Here is a 21,938-nt window from a genome sequence, read left to right on the forward strand (position 1 = left end):
AATAACAATAAACATTGTAAAAGCATCAAAAAACTAGGAAGACATTTTCCCACCACATAAGGGCCCTTACAAATTAATAGGAAAAAAAATGAGTGCTATGAAGTGGACGAAGGAGATACACAGACAGTTCGTACAAAGTGAAACGAATGCTCAGCTTTACTCAGCAGAAAAATTCAGTTTAATTTTATCCAGTGTTGGCACGGGAAAACAAACACTCACATATTGTTGGCAAGAGTTTAAATTAGTGAGGTTTTTGTTGTTGTTGGGAAGTTTCTCAATATCAGAACAACAGTAACAAAAAATTGCACGTACTCTTTGACCATTCTAATTCCTCTGCTAGAACTTCATCCAACAGATTCACTGTCAGAATTATACAACAATGTCTGCATAATGATCACTGCAGAATTGTTTAGTGGAAAGAGGCGATAAACAATCTAAGTGTCCACAGAGGCTGGTTACGTTAATTATTTAATAAGAATGGGGAGGAGCTGTGTATGCTGGTATAGAACACTTCCAAAGTAAGGAACTAAGTGGAAAAGCAGGCAAGCCTTCGGAACTAAGTGAAAAAGCAGGCCAGCCTGTGTGTGCTAGGATCCCTTTCACACTAAAAGGGGCAGAGAGTGTATATTACACTCTTGTATATTACATGTGAGTTTATAGAATAGTTGTGCTGGTGGGTTTGGTTTTTTTTTTTTTTTAACTCGGAACCTGTAATAGTTTTATAATTGGAATATGTGAAAACGTGAGCAGTCCTTCTCCTTAGGGGATGGAAATTTGGGTGATTTTTTTTTTTTCAAACAGTGTAATTTCTACTTTTCTGTATTCCCAGGTTTGTTAGTCTGAGAGCATGTGTTCTGTTCATAAGATGTAAAAATAATGAACCTATTTTTAGAAATTTTCTGCAGATGAGGAGGGAGGAATGCTATTTATTGACCAGGGAATTCATTTGGAGATCAAGGGAAATGTGAATCTGGGGACACTGGGTTCACCCGTTGAGCATCGCCCATTAGGTATTACCGTCACATTTGCATCCCATTATACCAGACCTGGAGCCACCTGTCACATCTATTAGCACGTCCTTTATGCCAACAAATTCCTCATTGTGTCAGCAAAATGTAAATGTGTCATTCTTCTTGGGTAACTTCAGAAAACAATGAGTGCCTGATGATGGTTTTTTGTTGTGTTTTTTTTTTTTAATATCTGGCATGTGAGGAACAAGTTACATTTAAGATAACTGGCTGCATCCATTAGCACACGTCAGGTCCCTCAGGATGCACGCTCCACATGGTGTCACACGTGGGTACAGAGTCTCGGGGTGCTGAAGATCGGGGAGCAGGCACATGGTGCTCATGGCACCACCAGCAGTAGCCAAATTGTGTGCCTGTTGCCAGATGTGTGGGTTGCTGCAAAGATCATTGGCCGCCGAGCTCCAACGCGCACGAAACGTTCACGTTGGGAAACAAGATGACCAGTTGGCTTTATTTTCTTCCTTTTCAGAAAGCTGCAGGAGACACAGATGTCCACCACCTCAAAGCTGGAGGAAGCGGAGCACAAAGTTCAAAGTCTGCAGACAGGTGTGATGGTCTTCATCCTAGTCAAGCCCATTCGGGGAAGACCAAAGTCGGGGGGCTTTGGGCCGTCCCCTGGTCCGCACCCTCCCCCCTCCCCGTACCGGGCACCCTGGAGGAGTGAAGGAGCCCACGCTCCTCAGAGCCCCCCAGCCTCTCCACCTTGACTTCATTATCACCCACACTGAGTTATTAACGTCGAGGAAGGAGGATCTGAATTCCTTTTCCATCCCTTCCACACGCCATCCTTTCTTTCTGCTCTTTTTCCAACAAACACATCTAAATTGCCAAGCTGTCAAGAACTGACATTTCATTTGGAACAATAATGGGGGAAAAAAACAAAAAACAAAAAAACCACAACACTTATTTCTACCCTAAGTGAAGTTAAGCATAGTAATAGCAGATCTTTACAATTTAAGATGCCCAAAAAGATTGTGCTACAGTTTTTATTATTTCTTTATGCTTTTTTCTTCTCCTTCTTTCTCTCTTTTTTTTTTTTCCTGAAAGGGAAACTGCGTCATATACTTAATTTAAACGTGGAGGGGAAGGCATCAGAAGGACAGAGTATGAAAACATACAGCACGGTTCCAGACACGTGAATAAGACCCCCAAACTCTAGAGGCCGCCTAAAAATCACTAAGAAATCAGTAAAAAGAGATAAACAGTCCAGTAGAACGAGGGGCTAGAGACACAAACAGGCAGTCTGCAGAGGAGATATGCACATGGCCAGTACACACATGAAAAAACATTAACAATTCGTAACAGGCAAGAGGATGCTAATTAAATCAGGGAAAGATTGTTTTGCCTGTCAGACTGTCAAAAGAATTTTCTTTAATTGATAATATCCGGTGTTGGTGAGAGTATAGGAAAATAGTCCCACTCCTAGTATTGATGGGAATGTAAGTTGGCCTGTCAGGGGAGCCAGCTAGGTGGCGTTTGTCTGTCTGGAGCGTCTCAGCTCCTTACCCCAGGACCTTGGCTTCTGTGGGTCCTCAGGTGCCCGGCATTTGGCAGGCTTCGTGCAAGAGCTAATTGTTACTGCCTGTGTCCTGACATGGAGCGCTTTCCAGGCTGTTCTGCTAAAGGAAAAGAGCAAGTCTCAGAATATATGTGTATCATCCTATCTGTGTGGGGCTGGGAAAAAAACAAAACTCTCTCTCTCTCTTTCTCTCTCTCTCTATATATATGTACACACACACAGTTAATGTATGGAACTATTTTTTAAATAATCAAATATATATAAAAGCAGGAAATCTGCACACTGAACCGGTAACAGGAGTTATCTCCAAGGAGGTGCATGGATAAGATGAGGTGATCTTTGGCCCCATTCTGTGTACTTTTGTCATCTTTGAGTCCTTGGATGTGAATATATTGCTTGTACACTTTTCCCCTTTTTTTTTTTTTTAGGGGGGGAGGGGCGGGGGAAGAGAGAGAATCTCAAGCAGGCTCCATGCTCAGCGCAGAACCCGACGCGGGGCTCGATCTCACGACCCTGAGATCATGATCTGAGCCGAAATCAAGAGTCAGATGCTTAACTGACTGAGCCAACCAGGCCCCCCTACTTTTTCTTTTTTAATTTAATGTGAATGACTGGTATCTTATATTAAGGTTTTATGTCCTCTGCCTTTCAGCCCTGGAAAAAACTCGAACAGAATTATTTGACCTGAAAACCAAATATGATGAAGAAATTACTGCCAAGTAAGTCTCTGCCCGGTTCCCTCCATCGGCATGCTTTCGGTCAGGTATCCCCCGATTTTGCTAATCCACAGAAGAGTCCCCCTGCCTCGCCCTCCTGTCTGTTGGCTTTCGCAAAGCGGGACAGGGTTCAGGAGGCGCTCGGCCTCAGAGCTGCTGTGAGGAAAACAGTGTCATCCCCGTGAGCTGCTTGCGTCAGTCTAATACCCACGATGTGACAGTAAGCTCTGGTGGCCCTAGGACACTGGAACTTGTGTCCTTAATTATTGTGAAGCCTCGTCACCATGTGCCTTTTTCTAAGAAAGTTTGGGAACAGGGCATCCTATAGAAGAGGTGACTCTTGGGACGTTTTGGAGAGCTGGGTCTGTGCAAATCGCATCACCTTTTCCTGTGGCCGCGTCCTTGGCTCCCACACAGAAGTATTTACGCCCGTCACACCTCAGAACACGAGGCGTCCGTGTGCGGACACACACGCGTAGGGTGCACGCGCGTCACGGCGGGCGTGTCACCCGAGGCTCTTGTCAGAAGGAAATCAGTGATCTGGGGCAGCGCAGGTGCACCCGCTGCCGGCCCGCCCTCCATGCAGAGCCCCCGGAAGGAAGGAACAGTATTGACAGAAATCAAGAGAGGTGAAAAAGCAGCAGAGATTGGCCCTAGCCCCAGTCTCCTCTGCCGAGGTCCAGACAGGCAGAACCGCCAGACGAGAGGTTGAGCCACATCCTCCTGTCCTGGGAGGCTCCCCCGGTCTCCGGCAGAAGCCCATGCCCCCCAGGCTGCTCCGCACCAGGGAGGAGGGGCTCCTGCTGTGCTCCCATAGAACCTGCGCGGGCATCGGTGCGGGGGTGGGGAGGGTCTGAAGAGCACCGCCTCCGCCCGGGCTCCCGCTCTATGCTAGGCGTCCCTCTGGGTCCCATCACACTCGCCCTTGGCCTCTGACGTTGCTGCTGGGCCTGCTGCTCCCAGGGCCCACCTCGGTGGGCTCTCGACCTTTGCTCTGCATCGTTGAGTAGCTAGAGACCTTGAGAGCTAGCCAGGCCTGGCGGGCGGAGCCGATTTTGATCATGAGCACAGAACTTCGGCGCAAAGACGAAAATACCCTCCTTGGTCTCGGCGACTCTGGCCCACCTGTTGGCATATCTAATCCCGGTGGGAGTTGCCAGGTCATTCTACCTTCTTGTCTCGGCGTGCTGAAGTGTGACTTCAGGTGGGATGGAAGGAGCTGACTCTCAGGTGTTTAACTGTTAAGATTTCCCTCTGAAACGTGGAGGCTCCGGTATTAACTCCTCCGACCCTGGGCACCAGCATCGATGGGTTGGCCCTCACCCCCCCCACTCACCCCTCAGATGGAAGCTCAGCAGAAACCATACCAACTGCTGTCACCCTGATACTCCTCGGTGTCCGTGTCTGGCCCCCCTATTCTGCCAGCCTGCCACCTTTATTTTTCTATTATTTCTGCCTGGACTTTACTAAGAAGAATAGTCATTGTCTTTCTTGGTAAATTCCCCTTTTTTTTTTTTTTCACTAGTGTTCATTATTTTATTAAACCACATCTCTTTCTAGAAGACATAGATATATCTTGTGTTTCTATAATTAACCAAAGCTTGCTTTGTTACTCACTTCAAAAGTTGTGCAATCCGTGTCTAAGCCCCCCTAAGCCAGTCTTTCTCAAACTGGGTGTCACAGGGACAAAATCAGTGTAGTGAGTAGCGACCGGCTGGTTGAACAATAAAATACAATAGAAAACGAAATAACAGAATGGAGTAGACAGTATCGTGGCTCATGGCACATAGTGAAGTCAGATATTGTTTTGTGACACTTTTGTGTCCATTATGTGTATAAATCTAAAAATATAAATGTACAGTTATTGGGTCGCAATGTAAAATGCAGTTCTTCCGGTGGGTCTCAATGAAAGATTATTTTGAAAGCCACTGCTCTGAGAGTGTTATAAAAGGCTCGGCTTCCAGAAGCCGGCGTCTCCTGCCGTGTCCTCCCGGGGCATGCTGGGGAGGTGCTTTTAGCCTCAGACATGCACCTACTTGAGGAAAAGAAACAGCCTGAGGACAGAGCATCTACCGAAACCATTCAGAAATGACAGCAAATAATGCCACTTGTCACATGACGGCTAAGTACTGGTCCCTGGTTTAGACTCATCATTTCCTTATTGGGCTTCTAAAGGAGCCACGTAGAAAATTTGTGTCCATTTAGTTGGTTTTGTTTTAGGGGTTGGGGAAGCGACTGAGCAGAGAAGAGTCATCTAGAAAGGGCGTAAATGTTCCCCGCTCACAGGTTTCCATCCCCGCTGGGTGGGGAATATGGTGGCCGGGGAGTCACCAGGAGACAGCCCAGAGAGTCAGGGTCTCCCATCCTCTGTCCCTACCCTCTCTGACCTTGCTAGAGGCCAGGCTCACGCTGGGGAATGACAGCTCAGTCACCTGTCAGGGCCCTGCTCCCAGGTGATCCTGCTCCCTTAAGATGACAGGGATGATTTTCAGCCTTAAGTATTTTTCTAGTTACTGTCTATAGACGCATTGACTCCTGGGCTGTTCTAAGCAGCCGGCTCTGTCATGTTACAGGTAAGAACATTAAATCTTGGGTCCCCTGAGCCAGCAAGGTCACCCAGGGAAGCCCCAGAGGCCCTAGACCTCTCCTAGACTCCGACCCTACTGGCATCTGATGAGCAACGGCGGTTACTGGTGTGGGCTCAGTGAGAAATGTTTCTGGACGGTTTCTCATCGTATCAGCGTGTCTTAAGGCCAAAAAGATTTTTTTCCCCCTAAAATCCAAATAAATGAAAATCCATGCATTACTTGCTCATGTTCACCAAACTCCAGTAAGTGGAAAATAGAATCAAGAAGTATGAGAGTTGCTTATTCCAACAGAATGTTCAGCTTCAGGACTGTGGCTGTTGTCACAGACTGCTTTCGGGGCCGTGGGCGCTCAGGGTGCGTCACCTCCCGGGATCAGAGCAGGGGATTGCTCGGTGTGGCACTGTGTGCGTTCGTGGAGGGAACAAGCCTAACTCACGAGGGACATGACTCAGATATAACAGATTCGCTCACCAGCACAGTAGACATTCCTAGAGGCCTCCTCTGAGCCTAGCCCTTTGCTGGGCTCTGGGAATCCGGAGATAGAAGGCTCGGGGAGACAAGCCATTGGAATCCAGGGTGATCACTGCTGTGATGTTAGCAAGCACAGCCTCCGTGCTGTCAGGGGTCCACACGACAGACAGCACACTCCAGCTAGGGGCAGGCAGCAGGGAAAGCACAGAGGGAATGTGGCAGCTTGAACCAGGACTGGGGGGCTGTACCACCCGAGGCTTGCGAGGACCTGTGGCCTTTGGGACGAAGAGCAACCCCTGACCTTACCATCCCTTCTTCCCGCTGCCAGGACTCCCGTGGCCAAACTCAGCAGCAGCCAGTGGGCAGCCTCCAGGGGAGGCGCACCCAGCTGGAGCAAAAGGAAATAATCAGGGAAGCCTTCCTAAAGGGGGTGACACGCGGTTTGTGGTGGAAAGATAAGTTCGGGTGAGGGGCTGCTGGAGGCAAAGGAGTGCAGTATGTGAGAACACAGGGGCGCCAGCCAGGCGTGCCAAACATGGGGATGGGGCAAGGTGGGCACAGTGTATGTGGGGCTGGGCGGGGGGAGGGTGGCGGACTCAGGCCTCCACGGGGGTCGGGCATTTCCCAAGTCGGAAATGGACTGACTGCTAACAAAAGGCAGCCTAGGGCCAAACACTTACTGTACATGCTTCCCAGAGTAAGTAATCCACAAAAAATGTGGAGAATGGACTGAGTCAGTAGTCACTACTTTCTTGTAGCTTTACAGGGAGTCCATCAGTCTGGGAGACTGCCTGTATCTGGAGGCTCTCCCTCACATCCCTCTCTCCTTTTATTTTATGGGAAAGGTTTGTCACTCTGCCATCTGCCTCAGGCCCACCCTACGTGTATCTTATTAGACTAGACGTCTTCCCGTTAATACATACGAGTATAAGCCCACCAGGGGCAAACCTATTCACAAATGGCCTTAAAACATTCCTAAACCGTTTCTTTTCTCTCTCAGAGAGTAGGGAATTCTTAAATCCTCATCGACAGAAAACCCAAGAAGGGGATGGGGTGGCACAGTCTAGCGTGGGCTTTGGAGAAGGCTGACCCACAAGTGGCTCGGGGGAAGGGTCCACGACTCTTCCGTGTGGCCTTGGGGGCGGTCACTGACCACCACTCCCACTTGCCTTCCCCGACGACGGATCGGACAGCCCCTAGCACGGTCACTAATAACCCGTTCCCTCTTCCGTGATCAGCAAACACAGGCTCCGCCCGACAAGCTCGCAGTGGGGCCTGGTGTGCGTTTCTGAAATGAGCGGACCTCGGGGAAGATGGACTTGAATTGCAGCATCTCCCATGGGATCCCAAGAGCCCACATTGCCCTCGCCTCTCTGCCACGGGGCAGTGTCACCCCCATTTGGGAAAGCAGGCCACAGGTTGAAGGCACCAGGGCTGTCCCGAGAGCCCGATGTATTGTGAGCAGTCACCACCCCGCGTCAGCTGGGACAGCGCAGGCTGACTTGTCGGGGATGGCAGCAGTAAAGTTTTCCATGTGTAGGCTTGAAGCAAAATGTAATTAGCCTTTATGTGCAGAACAAGGACCCATTGATGAATACAGCTGGTCTTTGTTTTGTCCCGTCATTGAGAGTGGGAGGTAAAAGTGTTCTTCTTCATGTTTATTAATGCAAGATTCCTTAGACAAATGGCAAGCACAGTTTAATATTTGTTGGAACATAGAGGGGCTTGCCAAAACAGTTGTGTAAGAGGATTGCAGGGTTGCAGATTATAACCGTTTCTGGGTTAAATAAATGAATTAGTTCTCTCCTTTTTTTTTCCCCCTTTTCTTTTTCTTTCTTTTTTTTTTTTTTAGTTAAAAAGGTACCTCCTTTCTCAGAGGGTCACCCTGTGTCCCCATCTTCCCACTTGTGTTAGCAAATGGAGAGTTAGCGCCCCGAATGACTTTAACCTGGAGAGTCTAGCCAGAGTGGTGTGGATTTTAATAGTTAAACAGTCCCCAGGATGCCCGTGGAGGTGGACAGGCTTCTTTTGGGCACGCGGCATCTGGCCCCGGAGAGAGAGGCCTGGCCCTTGCGTTCCGCAGCTGTTGGCCTGGGCTCATGGCTAGGTCGGCGCCGCATACTGCAGGAGGGGAGTGTTGCCCTCCCAGACTAGCATCCTGGGCAAAAGTGCAGGAATTCCCATTTTGCTCCCGTCCGTGGCCCCCTCTTTGCTCTGTCCCCAGAATCCTGGTGGCAAAAAGAGCTTCAGTTATAACACATACAGTCCGCTTATTCCATTCCTCTTTGCTTGTGGCCTGTGTCTCTGAGCCTCCGATAAAAAAATACGGAATTGCACTGAAATGTTCTGTTTTATAGCTAATGTTAGTCTTAGGAGAATTTGCACCTCCCAAGCCTTTCCTGCCAGAAAAATTCATATTTAAGGTTACTCGCGTTCTAGTCCTTTTCCTGTGTACTTCTTAAAAAGCACTACATTGTATATATACTGACTTACATCGTATATTACAAAAGGGACATTTATGAGGAACTTCACTTGGGTTAATTTTAGAGTATTTTCTTTAGAGCATGTATGGATCCAGTACTTTCTCACAAAATGCAGTGCGCTCTGAGACGGGCATCTTTCCCAAGTGAGCCTGGCTTAGGGCTTGTGGAAATCGTTGAGGGGAGCCTGTATGTACCTCGCATCATGGAGGTAGGGAACGCCCAGCAGTGGGGCAGGCAGGCCCTGAAAGGCAGTCCGACAAGGTGAGGAAACCAGCAGCTGGAGACACGATGCCCAGGTGGGACGTGCAGACCGTAAGCGGGTGAATGGAGGTGGGGTAGGCACCTTCCACGCATATGGATCGCTGGGGACTAGTTCACAGAGGTTTCTGGCACGGCCCCAAAATCCAGTGCCCGTCACACCCAGCCGTGGTGGCCTGTAAAGTCCCATTCTGATGCTGCCTGTTTAAAGAGAGAAGTGTCACGTGTGTGAGGGCCAACCAGGTAATAAGGGGTTTCCGTGAAGACTCTCAAGCCTTAGCTCTTCCCGCGGCCCCCTCGTGTTAGCCCTTGCAGACTGGTTGCTCCTGTATTTATTTATTTTTTTACACTTGCACGTGAAAGACTTAGGGAACGGGGCCCGGTAGAGCCCAGGTGACAGAGCCTGAGAATCACACACCTATTTTGATAATCCGATTGGATGGATGCGCATCTCCTGGTTGAACTTGAAAACACCGGCTTTAGTCTCCTGAAATGGAGTCTCTCGGCTGTACCTTTAAGAACGGAACATTTGCTATTTCCTGTCTTTTTGATGAGTCATCAATTTCCAGTACGAGTTGCTAATTATCCTGGTTAGATTAATTTCCCTAAAAATAGAGAGGCAGCCACTTTTATGGTTTCGAGGGGATGGGGCTTGAATAAAGAACCTACTGTCCCTTTAGCCTTAGAGGCAACGAGATCATGCTTGCAGGGACCAACCGAGGACATTTTGGGGCTTTTCTTTTTTCCCCCTCTATAGCTTTATCTCCCGAAGAGTACAACTGTGCATTTTGTAGAATTCCTGGGATTTTCCATCCCTGTACAAGCATTTCACTTCACACCCTAAAATGCGATGCCTGGGTGAGCCCCAAAGGGCTTTCCTTGGCCTTTGTAGCAACAGCGGCGTCTCTTAGCAGTACAGCCCAGGGCACTGATCTGGACTCTTCCCAGCCCAGGGCACTGTGCAGGAAGAAGGGGGTGGCTTCATCTTTTCAAGTCCACGTACAATTTCCTCTGAGTGCCAAGGATCCTTCACCTGTTCCGTGGACTCCGGGTGTGTCTGGACATTACCCAGCATCAGCAAGAACCAGCAATCTCTACGCCTCCCACCTTCAGCTACGCTCACTAAAGGCCTGTGTTAAAATGTCAGGCATTGTGTCAAGCGCAGGGACTGCAGAATGAGAGAGGTGGGGAGGTTCCAGATGAGATCCGCACACGGGCTCGCATGCTCCACTCTGAACCCTGAAACACCCATGTACACGTGTGCCTATGGCGATGCTCTGTGGGGTGTGTGTACAAACGTGCTTATGGATAGAGAGATAGTAATCCTCTTCTTCCAGCATCCTTGGAGAGGGGATTGTAGAGAAAAGCATTATTCCTCGACTGTCACCGGGGTTTGGCACGCTTTTATAAAATTTGTGTGTTTTTAGAGACCCTTGAGGTTTCCCTGATTTCGCTATAAAGGTGAAACTTGGGGAGCTCACAGTTTGAAGCTCAAGGAAACAGGTAAGGAGACCGATGGAGAAAACAGCCATCCTGGTGCATCTAACGACCTGTAGGATGGGCATCATATCCCCGCTGCCTACATCCAGGACTGGGGGTGGAGCAAGTAACGGAGTGTTCCTGCAATCCGTACGGTGTTGACAAACATCAGCTGAACTGCCTCCGAGGAGGGCTCATCCTATCTGTACACCGTGTGCATGTCCGCACGGTCGTGGGTGCATCACGGAGGGCAAGAACTCTGGTTGAACTCGTAAATCAGTGTGAGCCTTTGCCTTGACGGCAGGTGGATGAGGTCTCAGTAGTGCGAGGCCTGGACCGTGACTGGTGACATTGTTTACTCTCCGGAAGGACAACCGAAGGAAGCTGATGACTTCTAAAAGGAAAGCGGGAGCCATCTGAACCTTTGAAGTGCTTTAGGAAGGAAGGCTTACAGAGCCCCTGCTTGGAACCTGCACACCACCTCCCGCCCCCAGAGAAATTCCTCCAAGAGCCATGCGTTTCTAGCCCGCCACAGGAGTCCCTTGCTACTGCCGAGGCCCGGGGCCACATTGGTCACCATGATGTGGCGCATCTCCTGTCTTTCCCAGGTGGCAGAGGAGAATGTGATCGGACGTGCACTGACCGGTCCAGGGCCCTTTGCAGGAGGGCTGGCAGAAGTGAGAGACTGTCCTTCCCGTGGCATATCCCCCGAATCAATGAAGATCGATTCCTTTTATATGATGCTTAGTATTTTTAATTACGGAAGTCCTCCATGTGTATTATACCAAATTTAGAAAATTCTAAACAGTTTTAGAAAACAGGTCATCACTCATTATCTCACGATGCAGAGATAACCGTTGTTAACATTCTGGCATATTCCTTCCAGTCTCTTTTCTAGACGGTGCTTTATTCTGTTGTCTTTTATAGATAGCATCAGATGGATGTGAAGTTTTCATTTCTAGGCTGTTGGTTTGGTTTGTTTGCTTGGTTTGGTTTGTTTTTGTTTTTTACTTGACATGTAAATATTTCTTCCATGTCATTAACTTATCCTTTAGAAACCTAATGCGTGCTGCCTAGTATTCCATCAAATAGGCGTGCTGTGAGACACCCACTCATTAGCTTCCCTGTCGTTCGGGAGCCTGACTACACTGCTCTCATTGCCTCGCAGGTTAAAACTAGAAAGCTTCCTACTTGTTGGCTTTCTGTGCCTCTATTCTGGCAGCGGCTGTGGCGTTTTCAGCTGGCTTCCCTCTTCCCTCTTCCCGGGAGAGTCTGGACCCCCAGAATGTTCCAAGGGCCCCAGCAGCTCTGGCCTCCCTACCAGACTACTGTTTTGTGACGGTGATAGACATCATAGCCTCCTCTGGTCAGGGGATGGTGGACGGTGCTAGGCCTAGAGTCAGGAGACCCTGGGTCCAGCCCCAGTTCTGTCACCGGTTGGGCCTCACAAAGTCCCCTCCCTCAGCAGTAGCCGTGTCCTCGTTAGTAAAAGGATGGGACCGGACTGGATGTCAGCGGGCATCACTGAAGAGCCTGCCCCCTCTTTGGCCTCTTAACTTGATCCCCCAGTTGCTTCCCAGAAGCTGAATCTCCCGATTCTGTCCGCCAGCAGGGCCTGCGAAGCCTGCTTGTGGAGTGGTCTCCACGGAAGGCACTAGCCCAGGACATGGGGGACAGTGTGAGCAAGGCCACTACGAGGCTTGATTCCTGACTCAGTAAGAGGAGTAACCTTGGGCAGGGCACCCAGTTTCTGTCCTCAGGCCTTAGTGTCCTCAATAGCGAAATGAAGGAATGCCCCCATAAAGCGCCTGGCATAGTATCCACACACAAACCCTCAGTGAACGGGGCTCCAGCCACCCCTTACCCTCTCCCATGTTGACCTTGTGAAATTCGGGATATCTGTGCCACCGGGCCTCTTCGTCCGCGTCAGCACGCCGCAGCTGTGGAAGTCTTCGTCCTAAGGGCTCGGGATTAGAAATCATGACCAGTTACCACTTGGGTGCTGCTAACGTGGGGAGCAGAAAGCTCCAAGCGCCTGCCATTGCAGAGCTGTTAATGTCCTAACCTCTGGAGGTTCATAACCACTGAGTAACGCTGGTGGAGTCTGAATGCCACATGTGTGCAGGCCCAGGTCCTGACACGCGAGCAGGGCGTCCCACGTGTGGTCCCCTCTGGCCGCACGTCGAGGCAAGTCTCAGACTCCAGGAGAGATCTCACCCCGTGTGGCTTGGAGAATTTGGGGCTCTCTGGGCTGTTGTAAAACACATTAAGAGAGGTGCCAAACATCGGGGCACCAGCAAGGATGTCTGGGGCTCTTATTCTGGGATATCATAATAAAAAAAAAAAAAAAACTTTTTGGAACCAGCCTTAAGAATGAAAAGTTTCCTATAGGTAAGCGAGAGAGAGCTAGATAATTGAACTCATTGATTTCCTTCACGGCTTGTTTGGCCTTTCATTCCCTTCCTGAGGTGCTGTTTGTTGAGGAATGTCTCCAATTGCCAGAAAGACAGTGGGGTGTCTCATATTTCCCCGCCAGCTCTCCTTTCAGCCAGAGCCGAGTTCCGAGGCGAGCCTGCAATATGAATTTTTAATGCAGAACTTTATAGCCTTACTCTTGCAGCCCGGCTGCATTGCTCTCCTGAGCTTTCAGATTTAATGCCCTGATGAACAAGCAAAGACTCGGGGCATTCGGCATCAGTGAGAATTAACCCCCAGATGACCGCACGTGCGCCCCCTCATTTCCCTAAAGGTAAACCTAAAGGAGTCGGAAGGGAAAAAAATTTTTTTTAATCCTGTAGTGTTTGGATGTTCTCAACGTAGCCTGGAGCGCAAAAGTAGCAGATTCGCGAAATTTTACTGGATAGCATACATTTGTACCTTTTCATTTATCTTTTCAAAGTTGGCCTGTTCCCACTTTGATGCGCTTCTGCACTCTTTTCTACCCATTAAGACAGCAGTACAGTTTTTAGGATTTACCAAATAGAAAGGTCAGTGGACACTCCCAATTTTTTTCTGTGGGAAGCCCAAGCGTGGTTAGAAATCCAGAATTTGTCATTGATCATGGAAAAAGCACCACTTACGTCAAGTGGTCGATTCTGTGTGTTGACCTGTGGTTGATTGTTTTTTTCTTTTTTCCTGCTGGTAGCTCTGTATATTAGTGAAGGTTTTGAAATTAAGGGGAAAATATTTTAGAAGAAGCTGTCTGTAAAAACTGCGTGAGTTTAAATAAGTTAGCAAAGGATGGAGTTTTCGGTAAGTGGTACCAGAGCAATTGGCTATGAAGAGGATAAGAGAGAGCTGAGCCCCAGCAGAATCAAGTCTAGATGTTTTAGATCCTTATGTGTAAAAAACGAAACCATAAAAACACGAGGAGAAATTTTAGATGACTCCTTTGCTGTGGGGTTGGGGGAAATTTCTCGAAGCACGATGCCCAAGGCAGAAATCGGGGAAATTCACAGCTCTCTGTGAATTGAGTGATTGATAAACTGACAAAAATATTTGCATTGTATATGACAGATATATATGTAAATATATATAAAGAGCCCTTACAAAGCAATAAGAAAGAATTTAACACCCCAATAGAGAAAGCTCTCTATGTTCAGCTCTGTCTCCTTTCTAGACCGTTCTGCCATCGGCATCTCAAACTCAAGTGAACTCACCGTCCTCCATGATTTCCCTCTTCCCCACAGACAGTTTCCCTTGCGTGTCTTCCCCACCTCAGGCAAACATGGTCCGCCTTTATTCCAGAGATGGAGAGTCCTTCCTGACTCTTATCATCCCTGCTCTCTAATCCATATTAATTCTGCCTCCTTGAGACATTCTGCATCCATCACTTTTTACTATAGTAATTTGGCTTTTTTCATCTCTTGGCCCCACAGTTCAGCGTCTTCCCAGCGGATCTCCCTGCTGCCAGTTTCTCCCCGGACTATCCATCCTCCAAGTGTCTGTCTGCTAAAAGTATCTTTCCGAAATATAAATCTGATCCTGTTAAAATCTGTCCTCCTTAAAGTCTTTCCATGGCTCTGTCTTGCCTCCACTGAAAAATCATGACATGGTGCCTGAGCCGCTTCGTGAGGCAGCCCTGCCTTCACAGCCTCACTTCCCACCAAATCTGACACCCTTCCTCCCCTCGTGGAATCGCGGGCCCTTGCCAGGCTCACCATGCTCTGACATCCCAGCTCATAGTTACCAGCCTTTCTTCGTAAGCAGATCCTGCCCCTCCACGCCCCGTTCCTGTGCCCGCACGTACCCGCACCAGCCTCTGTGTACATGTGAGGGGAGGCTCTGGCCTCTCTGGTTCCATGGAGGGAATTCGGGGTGGGGGAGGATCATGAATCTGGACCCAGAAAACATACATCTTTATTTTTTACTAACATCTGACTATGATGTAGCATTTCTTTCCCTTGCACATGAAGTCACCAAACCAAAATAAGAATCTGAGGGTTGGTTGCAAGTAGAAATCGTAGATCTTTTCCATCACATTAAAATTGTTGTAAATACCCCCAGAGAGTCGGTAGTTCTTAGACCCACCACTAGATTCATTATTCCTTGCATGGATAAAGAAGAACATTTGTTACTACATCATAAATTTGGGTGTTTTTTTTTCCTAGGTATTGTAATAACTGCACTTCAAAATAACTATTTTCCTTAGTAAACTTAGGTATTTAAAACATTTTTCTAGAAAGAGGGCCATACTCTTCACCAGACTTTCAGAGGGGACCATGGCACAAGGAGGATTCAGCATCCACAATAGACTGGCAGCGTCTTGAGGGCCACGACTGGACCGTCCTCCTTTTTTGCCCTAGGACTTCGCACAGTGCTTTACCACATTACGTGGGCTTTTAATAATAGTCCGTGTGGCTTTCATGAAACCCACCCACCTCTTCCAGGTGTCAAACAGCTGGGACTGGGGCGGGGGCAAGCATTGTCCCAATCCCGTGCTCGCAGCAATGCCCATTGTGCGGATGGACCCTCCTTCCTCTAGGGATGGAGGATGCCTGCTTGCCCCTTGGGGTCTACCCCTCACACACTTGCCCCCAGTGTGAAGAAGCAACGCGGGGATTTAGGTTGTAGGAGGGCCAAGCTTGTAATGGTCTGCAGCATACGCCAGTAGCCTAACATGGGGCATGAATCACAGCGAGCCACAGTAAAAGAACGGGCTTCAGAAAAACTGTGGCTGATTTTCGTAACGAGGGGAAGATGTGAATATATTTTCCATCTAAGCTAAGGGACATTTCTCCTTTCATAAAAAGGGAGGTAGCCCCCCTCCCCCCCACATCAGGGTTATTTGAACCTTCATCCATTCAGTAAACCTCTGCTGAGTGCCTCCCACGTGCTGGGCACGGGGGGCACCTCGGCCTTGGGACTCAGTCTCTGCACTTGACCGTCATGTCCCTGAGAGGGTCACCGCCACTCCCTCACCATCACTTCAGATGCCATCTGCATGCTGGGGACTCCCACACGGATGTTTCTGGCCCCGAGCCGTCCTTAACAGACATCACAAGCTTCACGTAGACAGAACCGAACTTCTGATGGCTCCCATCAAACCCGGCCAAACAGCCACCAGAGTGACCCTGTCGCTTTGCAAGCCGGCCATGTCGCTGCTCCCAGAACCCAGAAAGGGCCTCCCACTTACCCAGGAGTCAGAGGCGGGGTCCTCACCGTGGCCTGCAGCTCACCATGCACACCTGGCGGGCTCTGTCCATTCAAGAACATCCTTTGTCCTTTGCCGCTGTGTCCCCAGGGCCCAGAACAGGGCCTGCTCAGCACTCACAGATGTTCTTGAATGGATGGAAGCAAAGCCCCTGCTCTCCTAGAGGCCATCTCTAAGCAGAAAGCAGATTGCCGTATAATGGACGTGTAGGTCGAGTCAAGTGTCCTATACTGCCAAGAAAATTAAAGCAAGGCAAGGAAGGGGAAGACGGAGAGAGCCTTGCGGGCTTCCATGGATGGTCAGGGAAAGCAAAGCGACTTGGTTGCAAATGAAATGTGTAAAAGTCCGGAGCAGGGGCTCCATCTGGGTGTTTATTAAATCCAACCCATGGGTGCTTACTCTGCTATGTTAACACGGACACTTACTCAGAGATTACTTCAGCGGGGGTCCTTGGACTCGGCCCCAATATGAGAAGTCTCGTGCCGAAATGTGGAACTCCCCTAATGGCTTCAGAGCAGAAAACGCAGGGTAGTTCCAGATGTCTTCTAGCAGGGCAGGGTTGTATGGTCCAAGGGGCAAACGGAACACTTCTGTGCCTTCTGAGGCTGTATAAAATAGTTGACCTAGCTCTGCCCCGGCTCCAGAAGCGTGGGCATTCAGTACATTGGCCCTCATCACACAGGTCAGTGACTCCTGACCTTGACTAAGATTCCTTGGAGCCTCCAGTTGGTTGAGCGACTGCCTTCGGCTCGGGTCGTGATCCTGGAGTCCCGGGATCGAGTCCCGCGTCGGGCTCCCTGCTCGGCAGGGAGTCTGCTTCTCCCTCTGACCCTCCTCCCTCTCGTGCTCTCTGTCTCTCATTCTCTCTCTCGCAGATGGGTGAAATCTTTGAAAAAAAAAAAAAAATGATTCCTTAGAGCCTCAGTTCAACATGCAGATCCCTGGGCCGCATCCCCTAGCATCTGACTCAGTGGGTCTGGTGTGGGACCCACGGCTCTGCAGCCCTCCACACACGTGGGGTCTGGTGACCACACTTTGGAAAACTCGAATCTAGTCATTCTGGTCTCATTGTTGGTATTTGGTTTGAGGACAGCGTTGTCCACATAAGGACAAGGGACAGTGCTGTGATGGCCCCTCTGGAGCCCCTCATCCTTGGAATACTAGGATATCTTGAGAGCCAGCACAGGGGAGGGTACAGGTGGGAGGCACGGGCGTGGGTGACGGCTGTAACTGGCGCCGTGATGGGCAGTCAGCCCTGAGGGGCTCTGCTGCGCAGCCCTTTGAACTTTTCCCAGGGGAGTCCCAATGCCAAAGTAACAAATGAGGGGTTTTCTGATTCATAATTAGGACTTGCAGCCAGGTTGCTGGTTCAAGCCTGGCGGAGTCCGCTCGGTGGCCCGGGTCCTGGTGGCACCAGAGTGGTGTGAGGGGCTTCGAGGGGCGGGGCTGGTTCAAGGCGACCCAGGCTCTTCTGCTTCTGGTCTTATGGAATTCATGTGCGCTGTGATTGCTAATCGAGTCTTCTGTTAGTCACCGAATGCAGAACCTCCTTACTACTGCTATGGAGAGATGTCCAACATATGTAATTAAGTGGAAAACACAAGGCTCAGATCTTGGCATGTTTAATGCACTCTGTGTGCTGTTAAAGCAAACACCAGCTCTGGGAGGGAATCTGGGGGCAGGGAGACGGGCGCTTTTTCACTGTACCCTTTCCTGACTTTTGAATCTCCCGTTGAGTGAGAACCTATTTAGTCCTTCTGGAGCCTTAGCATTGATGGATCCAAAGTGGCCTTGTAGCCATCAGGCCCCCATGTTCAGCCCCATCTCTGTCCAGCTCAGAATCCATCACCAGGATAAACAAAACAGCACTTTGGAACCGTCTTTGTGAATGTGTGTGTCTTTAAAGCAATTCGTACTTCTCTCCTGAAAGCTTAGTTAAACGTACCCCTCAAACCCTGTGGAGAGGGGGCTGAGCACGCAGGGACCAAATCTGGGGGCTCGCCCAGTTCTACTTGCCAGCGAACAGCGGGCCCCTCGGGCGAGTCCAGTTAGCCTCCCCCTGGCCTGGGTTTCATGTTCCGTGATTGTGTCTGCCTCCACGTGAGCTCCCAGGAGTTAATAGGCGCCAAGTGTTCAGTGGTCCCTTTGCCAGGGTCCAGGCGATGTTAGCTGCTGCCATCATTATGAACATGTCTGACACCCTCTGGTCTGGCTCCTGTTGGAATGCTAAGTGACCTTCCACTGGGCCTGGCTCTGTTGTTCGCAGTTCAGTAATTAGCCATCTTTATAGGAAAAAATAAAATCTGAGGCATGTTTTGTCTCTCCCTCCCCAGCTCCATATTCTCCGTATTTCTATGTATTTCGGATGCCCATGGCACGCGTACATGCATCACGTAGCTGTGCGCACACTGCTGGGACGACCCAACGAGCTCAGGACTTTCCACTTTGTAAATTGCCCTTTGTTCTTTTGGCTTGGCATCTAGTACGGTTCTTACACCTGCTCATCTGCTGATTTGTCATTTTGATGGCAAAATTTTATTTTCTTCACTCGATGAATTAGGGTTTACGTAACCAGTCTTGGTTGGCGAGCGTCTTGTCTTGGTTATTTTGGTTTTTCGTAATGAATTTTTGTTCAGAAAAATAACCCCTGAAAATATTTTTCAGAAAGAGAGATCATCAGGGCAAAAGAGATGCTGTCTTAAGGCTTCTTAGCATGTCGCTTTGCAGAGGGACGGACCACTTGCAAGAGCAGCTGAGGTTTCAGCGGCGCCTGGGTGGCTCAGTCATTAAACGTCTGCCTTCGGCTCGGGTCATGAGCCCAGGGTCCTGGGATCGAGCCCCGCATCGGGCTCCCTGCTTGGCGGGAAGCCTGCTTCTCCCTCTCCCGCTCCCCCTGCTTGTGTTCCCTCTCTCGCTATATCTCTCTCTCTGTCAAATAAATCTTTAAAAAATAAAAATAAAAAGAGCAGCTGAGGTTTCTTCTCTCCCAACCCCCAGCCCAAAATTCAGAGGTATAAGCCCAGAGCTCCAGTCTGGCCTGGGGAAAGAACACTACTTCTTTCAGACCTTCTGTGGCAAATCCAGAAGATAAGGGGCGGGCTGCGGTGATTTTCACCCTCTCTCAGCACGCTAGGTGGGACCTCATAGATGTTTAGCTTTATATTTGTTAGCACAAAACTCAGCGTTTTCCCATCTCTGTATTTACTCTGTGTTTCCTTATATCTCAAGAACATGGCTACAGTGGAAACAGGGTAGTAATTCTACACATTTTCTGGATTTTAATTACTCGCTCATATTTATCAGGACTTTTACCTATTAATTGATTTCCTCTTCATTTGAGTTTTAGTGATTTCATTGTCCAGAGGCATTATATCTAGTTTATAGGAGATAGATCCCATCAAACTTACTGTTAATCATTTTCGATATGGTTTCAATAATAGAAAATGGTCTTTCCTTCCCAACCCATTTTCTTAGTATTGTTTTATGATTTATCTTTAACCTGTTTGGCATTCATTCTAGCATATGAGGTAAGATATGTGTCTGTTCATTATTCTTCATATGAATATCCAGTTTGTCCAATAGTGTTGATGATCCTTCACCTGATAGCGAACATCGGAGAAATCAGATGTAAATAGCTACATATATATCTGGATTCCTGTCTGGAATGCCATTCCGTTGATCTCACTTTTCATTCTAATAAGCACCACGCTGTTTGCTAATGTCTCTGTTTTCTATGTGGATATCCAGTTTTCTGTTGTTGGGATTTTTGGTTTAAAAAAACCTTTAGTATTTTGAGGGGTGCCTGGGTGGCTCATTCATTCTTGGTTTCAGCTCAGGTCGTGATCTCAAGGTCGTGGGATCGAGCCCCATATTAGACTCCACGCTGAGCGTGGAGTCTGCTTCTCTCCTCCCTCTGCCTCTCCCCACCCCTAGATAGAATGATTGATAGGTAGGTAGGTAGATAGATAAATCATTTTTTTTTAAAAAGCCTTGGGTATTTTGATCACCTAATTTTTCTGTACACATCTTGTCATTTCACCAAGTTCTATAAATCCGCTTGGGAGAAGAATTTATATTTATTTATCTTTAATGCAACTGCAAGTAAGAAGTGTCATCATTAACTTTCTTTGCCACTAGCATTTTGTAATTCAGTTTTCTATAAATGGAATTTGTACCGTGTTATTTTAATTCCCACGTGTTTAATATTTATATCTCTATTGTAGATGAGATAAATCCTTCATTTCATTTTCTGGATATTTATTACTGGTACATGGGAGTTTTATCTTTTTCTTTTTTTTTTTGTCTTTACCAAAAAAACATGGGGCTTTGCTGAACTCATGGGTTATCTCTGCTCATTTGCTCCAGTGAATCCCTTGGATTTGGTGAGCATGTGACTGTATCACCCACAAACAGTGAATTTGCGCCCTTTTGCAACAATCAGGACATCTGATCCTCTTCTTTCATTCCTGTTCTTCAAAGGAACATCTCTCTTATTTCTCTGTAAAGAATAATGGAGCCTCTTGGTTCTGAGTGGCTGTCCTGTTCACGTCGGCCAATCTAGTGCTCCCCCCATTTAAATTCAACTGTGACCTGGTTTTCCGATTCCATGTGATAGGAACCCTTTAACTGTGGCCTGGTCTCCGAGCGGTGTAGTGGATTTTCTAGTAGGATTATAGTCTGTATATTGTATCTCTTTACGTTTTTATATTACCTATTTTATAGATTTTCTTGCCTCAGGATTTAAGAAAAGTTCAAGCTTGCTGTCTTTTATTATTCACTGTGCCTTTTAGGGTGACTTACTTCTCTGGAAAGTTATTTTCTACATAGGATATTGGCTAGGGTGGTTTAAAACCTTACCTTAGCCTGTTTAAAACATCTAGCCGGTCTTCACCTTTTTTTAAAATTTTTTTTTTTTTAAGATTTTATTTATTCATTTGAGAGAGATACAGAGACAGAGAGAGAGAGAGAGCACAAGCAGGGGGAGAAGCAGAGGGAGAGGAAGAAGCAGACTCCCCGCCGAGCCGGGAGCCCGACATGGGGCTCGATCCCAAGACCTAGAGATCATGACCCGAGCCGAAGGCAGACGCTTAACCATCTGAGCCACCCAGGCACCCCCGGTCTTCACCTTTTTACTCGAAGTGTGTTTCTACCCTCTTTTGTTAGATTTGGAGTTTTCTTTAAATATGTATGTATTTTGTTTTTATAGGTGAATTTGGCTGGTTACATTTACTGATGTAACCCTTCTCTTAACATCTGTATTGTTGATAACTTTACCTTTCTCTGATTCATAGTATCTCCGTCATATATTCTCTGATCTATTTAAAGAAGATGGGCCAAACGGCTTCCTTGACTCTCAGAGTATCCTGAGCCCTCCAGTCCAGCCCTGCTCCATGTCTCCTCTTATTTCTGGAATTCACCACCAGATGCAGAACCATGGAGCCCTTCTGAAATCTTAAAAAAAAAAAAAAAAAAAATCTATTTATTTTTGATTCTCTTACCATCATGCACGTTATTACATTATATGTCACGCATAGCAGCAGGTTATACTTTACTGCATTAACCGTCCCACTCCCTCTGCAGTGAGGCCCAATCTTTTATGCCACACTCCAGACCTACAGATATTCCACTGGTGAACTCTTCCAAGTTATTTGCATTTTCCAAAGGTTGTCTGCTACCTTCACAAAGCTGCTGCTTTTTAGCAGGATTATCAACGAGTGGTAAGAATCCTTTTTTTTTTTTTTTT

The 21,938-nt window shown here is 48.1% G+C and overlaps 1 protein-coding gene across 9 annotated transcripts in view; it reads left to right on the forward strand.

Annotated features, from left to right (window-relative positions):
* Positions 1 to 21,938, forward strand: part of CUX1 (cut like homeobox 1) — a 352,135-nt gene that overhangs the window by 215,621 nt on the left and 114,576 nt on the right. For all 9 annotated transcript variants that reach the window (XM_081819440.1, XM_081819443.1, XM_081819442.1 and 6 more), the window contains exons 7-8: positions 1,498 to 1,574; positions 3,200 to 3,266. In XM_081819440.1, coding sequence (XP_081675566.1) covers positions 1,498 to 1,574; positions 3,200 to 3,266 — 144 coding nt within the window. The remainder of the gene's footprint in view (positions 1 to 1,497; positions 1,575 to 3,199; positions 3,267 to 21,938) is intronic.

This window comes from Leptonychotes weddellii, chromosome 5 (genome assembly GCF_054177405.1).
Source record: "Leptonychotes weddellii isolate Sample4059 chromosome 5, ASM5417740v2, whole genome shotgun sequence".
Classification (NCBI taxonomy): domain Eukaryota; kingdom Metazoa; phylum Chordata; class Mammalia; order Carnivora; family Phocidae; genus Leptonychotes; species Leptonychotes weddellii.